This window comes from Buteo buteo, chromosome 22 (genome assembly GCF_964188355.1).
Source record: "Buteo buteo chromosome 22, bButBut1.hap1.1, whole genome shotgun sequence".
NCBI classification, from domain to species: Eukaryota; Metazoa; Chordata; class Aves; order Accipitriformes; family Accipitridae; genus Buteo; species Buteo buteo.
In genome coordinates this window covers 945,661-959,109 of record NC_134192.1, presented here as the reverse complement: position 1 = coordinate 959,109, position 13,449 = coordinate 945,661, and the positions used below count along the sequence as shown (strand labels likewise).

Sequence of the window (13,449 nt, the reverse complement as noted above, 5' to 3'; positions counted from 1 at the left end):
AGCTGGAAAATCACCCCCGTAAGACCCGCGCCAAGGTCAGTACACAGCCGTGCTGCACCAAGCCACTCGAGCACCGCATCTCCCAGGAGTGTCCCCTCTGCGGTGGCCTTGTAGAGGTGCCCCAGCCAACAAGAAGGTTGCCCACCCTGCTCCATCCCATGTCTCCATCCTGGTCCTCACAGATCCATCTCCAGCTCAGTTTTTCTAAGGCTATTCTTCTCCCCAGGACCCTGCATTGGCATCTTCCCCAGGGGTGCTGGCTGATGGTGACGAGGACCCTGTGCTGACACTGCAGCTGGATACCCCAAAGCACCATACGGGTGGGTGAGAGAGGTCCCAGCACACATCCACTGTAAAGCTGGACCCGCTTTGCAGCCAAACGTACCCCACAGCCCTGCATCAGGGGCCAGATCCACAGTGTGCAGGCACCGGCTCCCTGATCTCCACCCACGGGTCAGAGCATCACCTGGGGAATGTGGTGTCACCCTGAGAAGGAGGGAGCTGGCCCTCACATCTCCTGCCTTTCTACATAATAAAGGCTCTGGGAGCCCTCCTGCTATTTAAGTCTTTTCTCATAGCATCTCTCATCTGCTTCCAAACCAGCCTTTCCTCCCTCTGACCAAACACACTCAGTCAGGGCACGTTGCTGCAGCAGAGCATTTGCAGCATTCTCCGGGATGAACAAACACCGGGGCATTGTCCAAGCTGGACATCTTCCTCCCAGTGATCTCAAGCACTTGGGAAACCACGCAGGAAGCAAGGCCCTCTGAAAGCCTATGCTAGACAGGGGGAAACTGAGGCACAGAGGGGCCAAGGCGCATCATTGGCAGCCTCCTATTTCCCAGGCTCCTGCAACAGCTACAAGGTGCAACGTTGCGCTGCCCCATGGATGGGGTGAACCATCCTGGCTTTGCTGGGCCATGGAAGAGGAGGCCAAAGGAGGAGGGTTGGTCCCTGCCACCCCAGGACAGGATGCTCCCTGTGGCGAGGGCAGAACTGAGCCCGGCACAGACGTCCCAGTGGGTTCTCCACGTGGTTGGGGCAGCCCTGGTCAGGAAGGTGAGCTGATCCGGTGCCTCGGCTGGAAGCACTGACCTTCCCATTGAGCCTTGGAAGTACGGTGTGAGGGGGAAGGGGTTTTTTTTCCACAAAAAAACCTCTCGGCACAGGAATTGATCAGTTCAAATCAAAAGACAAACAGTTGAGAGAGCATACCAGGGAGGTTAGCAAAGGCCTTCCTGAGCTGCACGCAGTGATTTCACCTCCCGGGGGGCTGCTGTTTCCTGACTGAAGATCATGTAGCCAACACATGTTAGAAATCATCAGCTGCTGGAGCAAACGACGCCAGACTGTGGCTTGCCTTAAAGGAACAGCCTCGGGAAGCTGAGACCTAGCACTGATGCGAACCAGGGAGGAATGCCCTGCCGCTAACCCAGCTCAAGAGGGGTCCAGTCTAGGCTAACCCAACAGATCCTGCACGCACCATCACCCTGGTAAAACGTGGGAAAATACTATGACTAAATTACACATTCAACCATCCTGCCTGAAAAAGCTGAAGCAAATCCAGGGGAGAGACTGGAAAATCCCAGACACACATCTCGCATCTCCATGCAGGTGCTCGCTGCCTGGTTTCCCCCACCCCAGGGCCTCGCCAACAACACTGGCAAGAGCCCAGCAAAACACCTTCTCCTGCTCTCCTGCACTTGCTCTGCACCACTGAGTGCTGAGGAAACAAACTTCCAGGCTCAGCTGACCCGGCTCTCCTAGTGCACAGACCAGGAAACATTAGAAGTGAAAAACAACTCCTCAGCCAGTATCAGAAGGCGTTTTTTTTTTTTGTCTGGATCCCACCCAATTTTCTTTGCACAGTTCCAATTCTGGTCCTGCCCTTACTCACAGGCTTGGCTGCTCTGCAAGCTTATCTCCAAAGCACGGAGAGCAGCCCCAAGCTACCGAGTTCTTGTAGCTCCAGGCTTCCCCCTGCGCAGCAGCAGAGCCCACGCGTGCCCTTGCCCCATCCGACGGAGCAGCGCATGGCCCACGATCACAGCACGCGGCTGAGCGGTAACCCAGGTTGCTTCTGCACGTACATCCGTGCCCCACGTGGCAAATGCATTTATTTGGCTCTTCAAGCTCACCTCCACCAAAAGCAGGAGCTCGGCCAGCTCTGCCCCCCTCCACCCTGCCTGGCTGGCTGCTCCGACAGGTAAACGCTGCCCCTTGCATGGGGAGTGCCAGCAAGCCCCCAGTGCATGCAGCCCTCCAACACCAGAAGCAGGCGGAATAGCTGCCTGAGACCAAGGCAAGGTTTTGCAAGTCATCTGTGCCACAGATGCGCCTTTTCTAACTCTTCCCCTTCCACCTGGCTCTGAAGGTCCTGAGCCTTTTTAATGAGAAGCACAACCAGGAGGGTTCGTTTTTCACTGGATTTTTTAGAAATGAATAGTCATCTCTCTCCTAGCTCAGTGCCCTTTCCCAACTCCAACAAAGGCATCTTGCCTGCGGCAACAACTACTTGCCGGGGCAGGGATGGTGCCCGCACTAGTGCTGAGCTGAGCAGCGCCCGCCTCTCACCCGCTCTGGGCACCAGGTCACGCACCGAGCTGGCAGAAAAGGGGAAAAACCGCTCATGGACTTGGCAGATGCTTTTGGCTGGAAGATGCCCTTGTCTCAGGAGCATCCTGACTGACACAGCATGGAGGTGGAAGAGGCAGCGTCTTCCCCACCCAGGTTCCTGCAAGGCAAGTCAGCGGCAGTTCAGCAGCCCCTTCCCGCAGAAAGAGTGGACGACAGCAAAGGGTGGTAGAGATGAGAGTGGCACTACAGGTCAATGAGCGGCCCAAGCTGAAAGGCTTTGGCTGGGACCTCTGGTAATAAATCAGTCCTCAGCCCTTCAGCATCACCCTCCATGCCTCTCATCCGCATTGGGTCCCACCTCCGTCACCCTGCTCCTGCAGCTTTGTTCCAAGCAGGCTCCAGTGCAGGTCAACTTGAGATGGGGAACAGGGGGGGCTGCAGCCCCCCAAACAGCATTAGTGCTGCCTTTCTGCTAAAAGAGCGAGAGCAAAAATCCTTTTTGCTACCCAGAAGATGCCAAGGAAACCGCCAGCCTCCTCCACACACACTCCCCCCCATCCTCTCCCTTCATACATCACAGTCGGAGACACTCATGCAGCAAGCGAGTGATTAAATCAGTGATCCAAAGACATTTTTTAGGGAGCTTGCATTATTCAAATCTTGGTGAAGTCTTTTACAAAAGCGATAAAAGCAGATAAGGTGAGTAGTTACCCACTTTCCCATGTTTGGGAGGTCATGATAGCTGGTCACACGGCTCCTCCGCGTGCTGGGCAGAGCAGCAGCCTGGAGGAGCCCGACATGCCTGGCTGGTGCTGCAGGGACATTTGTGCACGCCTAAGGATAAAATCGGGCTTGGGGATACCAAAGTGCTGAGATTAAGTCTTCCTACGCTCACCTCGTGGCAAAGCAAGCGTGGGCGAAGGGAGGCTTGTGGGAGGAGACCCACTCAAAACTGCTCGCGGGGTACGTGCGATACCCACTCAGCCAGGCTGCAGTGACGGGTCCAGAGAGCAAGGGTCGGGAGGAAAGCCACGGTGCACAAACATCAGCCTGAGGAGCAAGGAGAGAGCCAGTACTGACCCCGCAGGCAGCTGTCACCCCCAAAACAAGTGTCTGCTCCAGGAGAAACATGGGGCAGGGAGGGCGGTGGGCCGGGGGCTCCCCAGCATCGCTGCTGCAGCGCTGCTGGCCCTTGCTGGACAACTTTTCCTACGCAAAAAACACCTTCAACCTCCAGCTCCCCTGTCTGGGTGCTCAGCTGCCCCGTGCCAGGGTGCAACGCCTGCGTGATGGGTGTGAGCTGCTGCAGAAACAACACCCACTGCCGGGAATGGCCACCAGCACACACCAGGGACACCCACGGGCCCCCAAAAGAGGCTGCTGCCATGGCCAGGTAGAGCCTGGGGTGACCAGGAAAGGAGAAAGAAGGGGGACCAGGGGTCACTGGCGGTGCATGGGGACCACCCTGCTTCGCAGGCAGGATTGCTGCAGAGCAGGCAGAAGAAAAGGCAGGACCTGCTTGAGCCTTTGCCATGCTCTGCTCCACGCGTGACCAGCTCAGACAACAGGGCCACCCACTCACTTCTCTGCACCCCGAGTAGCAGCTGCTTTTGTGGATGGGCAGGGGGACCTGCTCTCGGCCCCAAACGTCCTCCAACAAGGGCCATCTCCTCCTTCTCCTGGGGAGGGACCCCCAAACAGCCTCACGCTGCCTCACCATCCTCCTCCTGACCCATGGGAGGGTGGATGCTGCCTCGCTCTCCAAATGGGGCAAAAAGCCTGGCAGTGCTGCGGGGATAATGACACCATCCGTAACCGGGGACAAGAACGCGTAAGCAGAAAAGTAGGACTGGAAAGATGCTTGAGATGTTTTTATTCAAGCTCCTGCCCTGGCAGCTGAGGGAAAGGGCAACTCCTGTCCCCCCACCCAAGCTCAAGGCAATTAGGGACCAGAGAGGGAATTGCTGCTTCCCCCCAGCCCCACACATCATTAAAAAGAGAAACTGGACCTGCTCTTTCCCTTTTAATTAGGTGGTACCTGTGAATAGCTGCCTTCTCCTGCATCCCCGGTGTCCGCTGGGGCTCCCTGCAGGAAACTGGTCTGTATGAAGCCAGGGGGAGGCTAGAGGATTTGGTGGAGGAGACGATGCGGTTCCTGGCAGGCAGGATGTGAAGTGGGACAAGTTCCTTTTTTAAAAGAAAAAAAAATGCCCTTCATTGTGTGAGAGCACTGGAGAAGCAAGCCGCTGGTGAGCTGCCTCTTCTTACCAGCTCGCCCCATTCCCCAGGTGTGGTAGTCCTTAGGTGACACATGCTCTGCAAGACCCAGCCCAGAAAATCCAGGCTTAAGGGCCAAATCCCGAACTGATGTTATTACTGAAATATCACAGACAGTTTTAAGCCCCTCAAGGATCAAAGCTCAGCCTGGCAGGGCGGTGGTTCACAGCTCGCACCGAGGGAGAGCAGCACTAGCTGGGGACCCCCGTGGCATGCAGGGAGGTCCGCCCTGGTCGGCTCAGAGCAGCTCTGGCTTCACGGCCACGTCTCTGTGGCGTGTCCCTGCGAAGAACTGTGGCTGCAGCACTGGCCTGCGTCCCAGCCCAGGGACGGCTGCAGGGCCTGAAGTCCTGGGGACAGGGTGGGCCGCATGGCAGCTACTTCCATCGTGGGTCTCACCTGGGTCTGCATTCTCCCGCTCACAGTCAGGTCCCTGTTTCACCACCAATCCTAAATTGTCCCCAGCACAAGGCTCGGGGTTGCCAGAGCTGTCTTTGGGTTTGGGCTGAGGCCAGCCCACGTTTCCCACGCCCCATCCTCGGAGAGAAGGGAGCGGTTCTGGGAAGACCAAAGTGCTTGTGTGTTTTATCAAGATCTTACTTTCATTTCAGAGATAAAAAGCACTAAAAGCCGCAGACTCACCTGACTACGGAGCGGCTATTGCATTCGTCAGGTAACAGCCATCTCTCCAGCCTTTCTGTTTGCTCTCCAAACAACTCGACATTTCTATTTCAGGGCGTTTGGGAGCTCTACCCACCCGCAGGACAGAGCGTTGGGGCTCAAACCCCAGCATACAGAGCGGACAGCCTGCCCCGCTCCCAGCCCAGCGCTGCAGCTCACAGCCCCCCAGCCCCGGGTGGGCTCTCACCGGTGGGCAGAGTGGGCACGTTGCCCCCTCCCCGAGCAGGGCCTCTGGGAGATGCTCAGCAGCGATTGACCCCCTTTCTGCAAACCTTGACCTCTCTGAGCTTCTCGGGGCCGGCGGGGGGGGGGGAACCAGCTGAGCCCTGGCCAGACCTGCTGGCCCAGTGCCCCACTGGGACTGCGCAGCCCATCACCTCAACCCCAAAACTGGGGTCACGTCCCCCCCCCAGCCCTGAGCCCCTCTGTTCTCAGCCCAGGCAGCACGGGGGCGGGGGGGGGGGGGGGGGCTTCGCGGTCCCTGGAGCCGGGTGCCCCCAGCCCCGTGGGGCCACCCCACCACCAGCACCCACGCTGCACCCCTGGCGGTGGCGGGAAGCGTCACTCCCGGGGACACACCACCCCGTCCCCAAACCCGGGGCTACCGCCGGACCCCGCGGCGGGAGGTGGTGGCGGGAGAGGCCCCGCCCCGAGACCACGCCCCCGAGACCACGCCCCCGAGACCGCGCCCCCTCCCCCGGGCCGGTCCCTCCCGCCGCCGCCGGGGCCCCGTCGGAGCGCGGTCGCGGCAACCGGGGCGGGCCGGGCGATGGCCCCGCACCAGCCCAGCGCCGGGCAGTACCTGCGCTCCGACAGCGGCGGCTCGGAAGCCCGTATGCTGGCGGACGGCCCCGGTAGCCCCGGCGGGGAGCGGGGGGGGGGGAGACGGCGGCGACGGTGGGGGCCGTTGTGGGGCAGCGTGGCCGTCATGGCCATCCTCGCCCTGCAGATCGCCTCCACCACCGGCCTCTTCGTCTACTTCACCATGGCCATCTCCAAGGTGAGACCGGGCTTTGTCCTGAGCCCCCCCGCAACAACCCGCCCCCCCTCCCTCCCTCCCTCCCTCCCGCCCCGGCCCGCTGCGGGCGGGGGGGGGGGGGGGCTGCACCCCCGGGAGACCCGGCGGCTGCGGGGAGGGCTCTGCCCGCTCCCCCCTCCGCGCCTCTGCACGCCGGGGACGGCAGCTACCGGCGCTGCCCCGCCGCGGATCCAGATGTGGAGCCGGGGGGGAGTGGGGGGGGACTGCCCCGAACTCCGCCCGGAGCCGGGGATCCAGATGTGGAGCTGGGGTGGGGGGCAGTTCCCCGAACTCCGCCCGGAGCCGGGGATCCAGATGTGGAACGGGGGGGGGGGCAGTTCCCCGAACTCCGCCTGGAGCTGTGGATCCAGATGTGGAGGCACGGGGGGGGCACTCCCCCCAGTTCCCCTGGGAGCCGCGGATCCAGATGTGGGGTGGGGGGTGGGCACGGTTCCCAGCTCCGCCCAGAGCCACCGATCCAGATGTGGAGAGAAGGAGCCCTTTGTCCTGGGCTCCGTCCGGAGCTGAGGCTCCATGGGAGGGGGGGGGCCCTGCCCTGGGGTCCCATCAGAGTCTGCAGCTCCAGCTGGGGATGGGGGGGGGGGGGGGCTGCCCTGGGCTCCAGGCCCCATTCGCCCCTGGTTCCTACTTCATCTCCCCCCCTGCCCCCACCATTCCCATCCCACCCACGCTCCAGCACTGCCGAATCCTCCTCACCCCCTGCGTGAGATGCTGGAAGTGGCCTGGCTGGGAAACCCCCCCCCATACCAGCAGCTCTTGGGTGTTTGCTCCAGCTTAATCATACCAAACAACCGCGCTGGGATCCAGCCATTCCCACCCACCCGCAGTGTCCCTCGTGCCAAACCATTCCCAAACTCGGAGGTGACCCCCATCGCCCCCCCCAGCAGCTGATTCAGGTCCTCAGCAAGCCCCGAGCAGCGGGAGGGTCAAGGAGGGGAAAATGCCAAACAGGAGAGATCTTTGCGATGGGGAGAAGGAAATTCAGGACTTCCAGGCAGCTCCAGTGATGGTACCCATCATCCCTGATGATGGAGGGTCCATCAAGAAAAGGGTCCTGCAGTGCCAAGCATTGCACAAAACCACAACAGAGGTGGGGAAAAAAAGGAAAAAGCCTTGGCCAAGGATGCAGGCCTGTCTGGTGCCCCATGGAGCATCCTTTGGAGCAGACAAAGCTCTGGGCTTTGTTTCCATCCCTGGATCCCATGTGGCACCCACTGTGAGGGATTTACATGAAAGGCCCTGGAAAGAGGAGGGGAATGCAAGCAGACAGAGCCACAGGGGAGGGCTGAAGGGAGGGGAAAGCCACTTCAGCTGACCTCTTTGGGCTGATTTCAGAGGCTAGTTACTGGATCCCTGCATGGGATCTGTGCTGGGGATAGGTAGTCACAGCTCAGCACCTCCAGGTACACAGAATCACTGGGCACGCCCAGCCTGCCCTCACCCCCTCACGGGGGGTACTTCCCATGCCTCCAGTTTTGCAAGACTTTCCTGCTTTCTTCTTATTTTAAACACCCCCCCAGCACAAGATCCCTGGGAGGGGAGGCAGAGAAGGCAGACAGAGGGGTTACCCTGCGAAGAGAGGTGCTGGTGGTACACACAGCCTATCACAGCAAGCTTTAATCAAGGCAATTAGCGTGATCAGTCAGTGCCAGGCAATTGTCCAGACCCGGAGGGACGAAGCACATGGTTGCAGTCCCCACACTGCTGCTGGGAACGTGCCACCACCATACCGGGACTGGTCAGAGGAGGGCTGACCCCAGTTACGCGGGCACGCGCCGCAATTAGCGCTCCTGGCAGCGCGGAGGAGCTGCACGCGCTGCCCCTGCCCAAGCACACACTCGTGTTGTGGAGCTTCGTGTGAACAGCCCCATCACTTTGGGATTTACTGCCTTGGCGGGCACCGTGCATCCACCCACTCGGGCAGGCAGGTCTTTGCACGACTGCAGCCCGACTGGCTAAACCCAGCCCCAGGAAAACACTACTAGGGCTGTGCTCGCCTTTCTCCAGCCATCCAGCCATGCGAGCCACCACATCAGTCCCTCCGAGCTCGCCACTGCAGCCCATCTACCAGCCACTGTGCTCCTGGCAGGTCCAGCCGGCCAGTGCTAGGACAGAGAGTTGGCCCAATAGTGCAAAAAAACCAACCCCAATCCTTTTTATCTGACCTCACACAGTCTTTCTGCTGCTACTGGAGTCTGTATGGATCCCAAACATGAGTGCGTCCTGGTACTAGGCAAAGTGAGTGCCCAAAACTATGGCCGAGGGAGGCAGGCAGGTGGGGGCTCAGAGCAAGCAGGGACATGGGGGAATTGCAGGGTGCTGGAGGTAGCCAAGCCCCGCGTGATGATGTGGCCAAGCCTGAGGACTCCTGGGATCTGCCCTGGTATCTGGGAATGACCCAGGGGATAAGGGTAGGATGGTCAAGGTGCTGGTGTTCATTCCCAGCTCCTGGCGCACTGATTTCAGGGCGGCCGTCCCATCTGTGCCTCGGTTTCCCCACGCCCTAGACAGCAGCATGATGCGGTGAGACCCTATAGCCAGCCGTGCCTATCCCCCCACTGCGATGCCGCAGCCAGAGCTGAGCCGGGTCAGCCCCGGGACAGCCTGGGAAGAGGCAGCTCGCCGTGCAGCAGCCTGCGTCACACGGAGGGAAGGCTTCCCAGCCCAAACCACAGCCAGCACAGGCTAGAAAGCATCTGAGATCTGCCTGGGCTGACGCAGCACTGCGAGCGCTTGGGGTTCCATCTCCGGCCAGCACGGCTCGGCAGCTGGAAGGGCAGAGCTGCGTGAGAGCTTGTTTTGCAACCCCAGTTTAGCTCGGCAGCGGGAAGGCACGAAGAGCGTGGACCAGGCTGCCTGGGCACGTCCAGCCTGCAGCTGCAGCTCTTACCTCTGTGCGCCCTACAGAGCCAAGCCTCGCAGGGCAACCGCTTCCCCGGGAGCTGTGAACACCTCGTTCAAAGACAAGGCTGGGTTTTACTGCTTGAGAAGCCTCATCCCCCCAGGGCAGGAGAGGAAGAGGTGAAGGAGATGGAGAATGGGAAATTTGGGTTCCCTTTCTTTACGTGGTGCTCTGCAGCTTGCGAGAGTCCTCGAGTCTCATCTCCTTCTCACACTTGGCACTGGAACTCAGTGAAAGGGGCTGTCACGTTCCCCGAAGAGCCTGGATGAGCAAGACTCGCTTCTGCCAGGGATCATAGGAGGACGAGATGAGATTTAACCTGCCCAATTCACAAAACCAAATTTTTGATGCACCTTGGGATCCACCCAGCCTCCTGCCACCTAACTCCATCCCAGCACAGGACACAGTCGGTGTTCGCACCACCAGCCCTGGGATCGGGGCAGCTCAGGGTTATTCTCCACCCCACGGTGTGGCCATCAGCACCCCCATGCTGGAGGAGCCGGGCCAAAGGCGTCTGTCCCACGCATGCACCCCGCCGGGCATCCCCGCTGCTCCCTCCAGCCAAGCCATGCACGCTGCTCCTGCCTGCCCAGTTTGATGCGGGGATGTCCGGGTGTTTCTGTTCCAGCTCAAAGCCCAGGCACCGGGGAGCACGGAGGAGCTGCGGTGCCTGCAGGTTATCAATCAGCAGCAGGAGGGCTCCAGCCTGGAGGAGGTGATCAGCAACCAGTCCTGCCTCAAACTGGCCAACACCATCAAAGCCTACGTGGCCACGGTGAGCCTGGACCCGCCGGCTTTGGGAACGGAGGGAGGATGGGGCAGCCGATGGGAGAGCTCCTCTCTGCCTCCCTGCCTCAGTTTCCCCATCTGCCTCACCGGAGGGGTGGCAGAGGACAATTACAAGGATGGTTTAAGAGGGGGGCGGAGGAGTGGGGCTGGATGCCAGGCCCTCTGCAGCGAGGAGCTGGTGGAGCCCAGAGCCATAGAGTGAAAAGATAAGGTCATGAAGACTTGGAAGAGACGAGAGGAGCTGGGGCACGGGGAATGCTCATTTCACCTTTAACCCTGGGCCTGTTTTTCCTCCCTGACGGTCCAGGTGACGGAGAACGTTATCCGCAGGAGCGCGGTGAAGGGTAAGTCCCTCCTGGCCCGGCACCGGTGGCAGCAGCCGGGGTGCCGCTCACCGGTGCTGCAAAGCATCGACGAACTCTTTGCTGGGACCGGGTTGCAGCCGGACAGACGGAGCCACGGTCCACGTGCGCACGGCTCAGCATGTGGCCGGGGATGCCAGTGGGCTGGGGGGGGAGCTCGGTTGCTCCCGGGGCAAACTCCGCCGGGCACGGTGCTGTGAGCTGGGGCAGGAGAAGGGAGAGGAAGGGCTGAAGGGCATACGTCCCCAGGGAATGGGCTGGAGGGACAGCCCTGTATGTCTGTCTGGAGTCCGGGGGAACCGGGGCCACGGAGGACAGCACAGAAATATTAGATAATGATTGACTAGACATTTCCATTCCCAAATAACCTGCCTCTTCCACGGGTCAGTGGGGCATTTCCCTGCCCCGCTCGCTCTGCTTGCTCAGTAAGGACCTGCTCTGCCAGCACGGGGCTGGGCATCCCCACGGTCTCTGTCCTCTACAGCTGTTTGTCCTTCCTCGCAGAGGCCCGGCGGAGCTACTTCAACACCTCGGAGGGGCAGGTTCCTCCCAAAATGGCTGGCAAGCCCTCGGCACATCTCACCCTCCGCCCGCAGAGCCTGGCCCAGGACGGTGAGTCGGGGAGCCCCGCTGGGCACCGGCGCGTTTCCAAAATGGCAATAGGGGTAGGAACTCACCCAAAGGCGCAGGGGACCAGGATGGGAGGGTGCATTTGGTGGCAGATGGGGAGATGTTTCTCCTGTTCAAGACCACCTTCTCCACCCCTCCAAGGTGCATAACCCCGGGACAGAGTTAGAGCCACCCCCCCCTTTCTCCTGACCCTGACGGGTGCTGCCCAGAGCATCTCGCTCCCCTCGGTGACCCTCCCTTCTCCCCAGGAAACTCCAAGCGCTTCGGGAACCTCTCCCAGTCCTGCCGCCACGCCATCGCCCGCTGGGAAGACAGCACCATCCACTCGCACCTGCAGAACATCACCTACCGGGATGGCCGGCTGCGGGTCAACCAGGCGGGCAAGTACTACGTCTACTCCCAGATCTATTTCCGCTACCCCAGCGACGGGGCCAGCGCCCGAGTCTCCGTCCCCCAGCTCGTGCAGTGCATCAACTGGAAGACGTCCTACAGCCAGCCCATCCTCCTCCTCAAAGGGGTTGGCACCAAGTGCTGGGCACCGGAGGCGGACTACGGGCTCCACGCTCTCTACCAGGGGGGACTGTTTGAGCTGAAGGCTGGCGACGAGCTCTTCGTCTCCGTCTCCTCCTTGGCCATCGACTACAACGACGCGGCAGCCAGCTACTTCGGGGCCTTTCGGCTCGACCTGTGACAGCCACCTCCGCCTCCCACCTTTCCCGCTGCTCCTGCCCGTCGGCTCTCCGGGGGCAGCCGCTATTCGAACTGGACAACAGACGAATGGACGGAGGGGGGGGTTTCTGGCGCAGGGTCTTTCCCTGCCTGCGTTGTCCCTTGCGGCGAGGGACGAGCCAGAGGAGGGCACGGGGAGGGGGGGGGCTGCCCGCAGGGACCCGCTGTGCTCGGTGCCGCACGGGGGCTCGTCGTCCAGCCGGGAGGAAGCCCGTGAGCCAGGAAGGGTCTCCGAGGGCCCACGGGAGACACGGACGAGGGGGGACATCCCATCCCTGGTGGCACATCACCTGCCTGGCTCCCACCTGAGCAAACGGAGCAGGTAGCACCAAACGGTTCCCTGCTGCAGGAGAGACACCGGTTGCGCGCAACCACGAAAGAAAGCGTCCCCGTGGCGGGGCGACCCTCTGCGAGTCCGACCCCACGTCTGGCAGGGGCAGACCCAGCCGGGCTGCGGGTGCTGGGGGACCCCGAGCTGGAGGCGCAGGGACAGAAGCCGGGGCTAGCGGAGAGCAGCGGCACGGCGAGCGCAGGGCTGGCACCCCTGGGGCGAAGCGCCAGGGGACAGGCTGCAGGTACGAGGCAGGTCCAGCATCAGCTTCTGGAAAGGAGCGAAGGAGTTTTCAGTTCGGGCTAATTAGAGACCTGGAGCGATGCCAACAATCAGGGGAGATCAAAGAGCAGGGCCACGAACCCGGAGCAGTCACCAGCCCAAGCAACTGCACCCAGGCACGTGGCAGAGAGGCGCGTTTTGCCCAAGCCGAGCTGCACAGGACCATCCGGCCCAGGAGCTTGCCATCACACCTCCCCTTTGCTTCTGACCAAGCATCTCTCTCTTCGGGGTTTTTGGTCCTCCCAGCCCTGTTGGGCCAGCACAGCCACCCGCTCGCTCACATCTTTAGCCCCGGTGATCGTTAACCTGCAGGATTTCAACTCACGGGTGAGCCCCGGCGGTCGCAGCGCAGGACCGGGGAGGAACAAGCCCAACCGCTCGGCGTTCAAGGCAAAGGTGGGTTCCAGCAGGGCAGAGCGTGGTCTGGCTGGCTCGGCCCTCGGATGCTGGGATGGACGCAGCCCCAGTTTTGTAATTACCTGTATACTCTCTGTATTATATTAAGGCTGTTGGAGTGTATGGACAGGACAGCAGCACAGGCTCCCACAAAGGATGCAAGGAACACCAATGCTGGCACAGCTGCGAGGGGGGGTCTCTCAGTGCTGGTTTAAATAAAGCCTGTACTCCAGCACTGGTCTTGTACCTCTTTGCATCTGGCACCCCAGGCAACGTGCCCTGCGCCTCCGAGCAGCCGCAGTGCTGTGCAAACCAGATGTTTTGAGGTCTGGGCCAGTTCTCACGCTCAGCTGGCACGCTGCAGCACCCGTGGGTCCTGGGCAGCCCCACTCGCTGCAGCTCAGCCGTATCTGCTCCCCGTTCTTTCCCTGTCCCTGCTCCAGCCCAGCACAGA

At 61.1% G+C, this 13,449-nt stretch overlaps 1 protein-coding gene across 2 annotated transcripts; it reads left to right on the top strand.

The window, feature by feature from the left end:
- Positions 1-6,224: 6,224 nt before the first annotated feature.
- LOC142043190 (tumor necrosis factor ligand superfamily member 10-like) lies at positions 6,225-13,249 on the top strand. 2 transcript variants are annotated; one of them, XR_012653974.1, is made up of 6 exons: positions 6,225-6,535; positions 10,105-10,251; positions 10,573-10,609; positions 11,132-11,239; positions 11,506-12,995; positions 13,105-13,246. XR_012653974.1 is itself a non-coding variant. In XM_075054060.1 (5 exons), exons 1-5 carry the CDS (start codon positions 6,305-6,307, stop codon positions 11,946-11,948), a joined length of 966 nt encoding a protein of 321 aa, XP_074910161.1. In that variant the 5' UTR covers positions 6,225-6,304; the 3' UTR covers positions 11,949-13,249. The 2 variants fall into 2 exon arrangements, 1 of the variants encoding a protein (XP_074910161.1); XM_075054060.1 differs by having other exon boundaries at positions 11,506-13,249.
- The last annotated feature ends 200 nt before the right edge of the window (positions 13,250-13,449 follow it).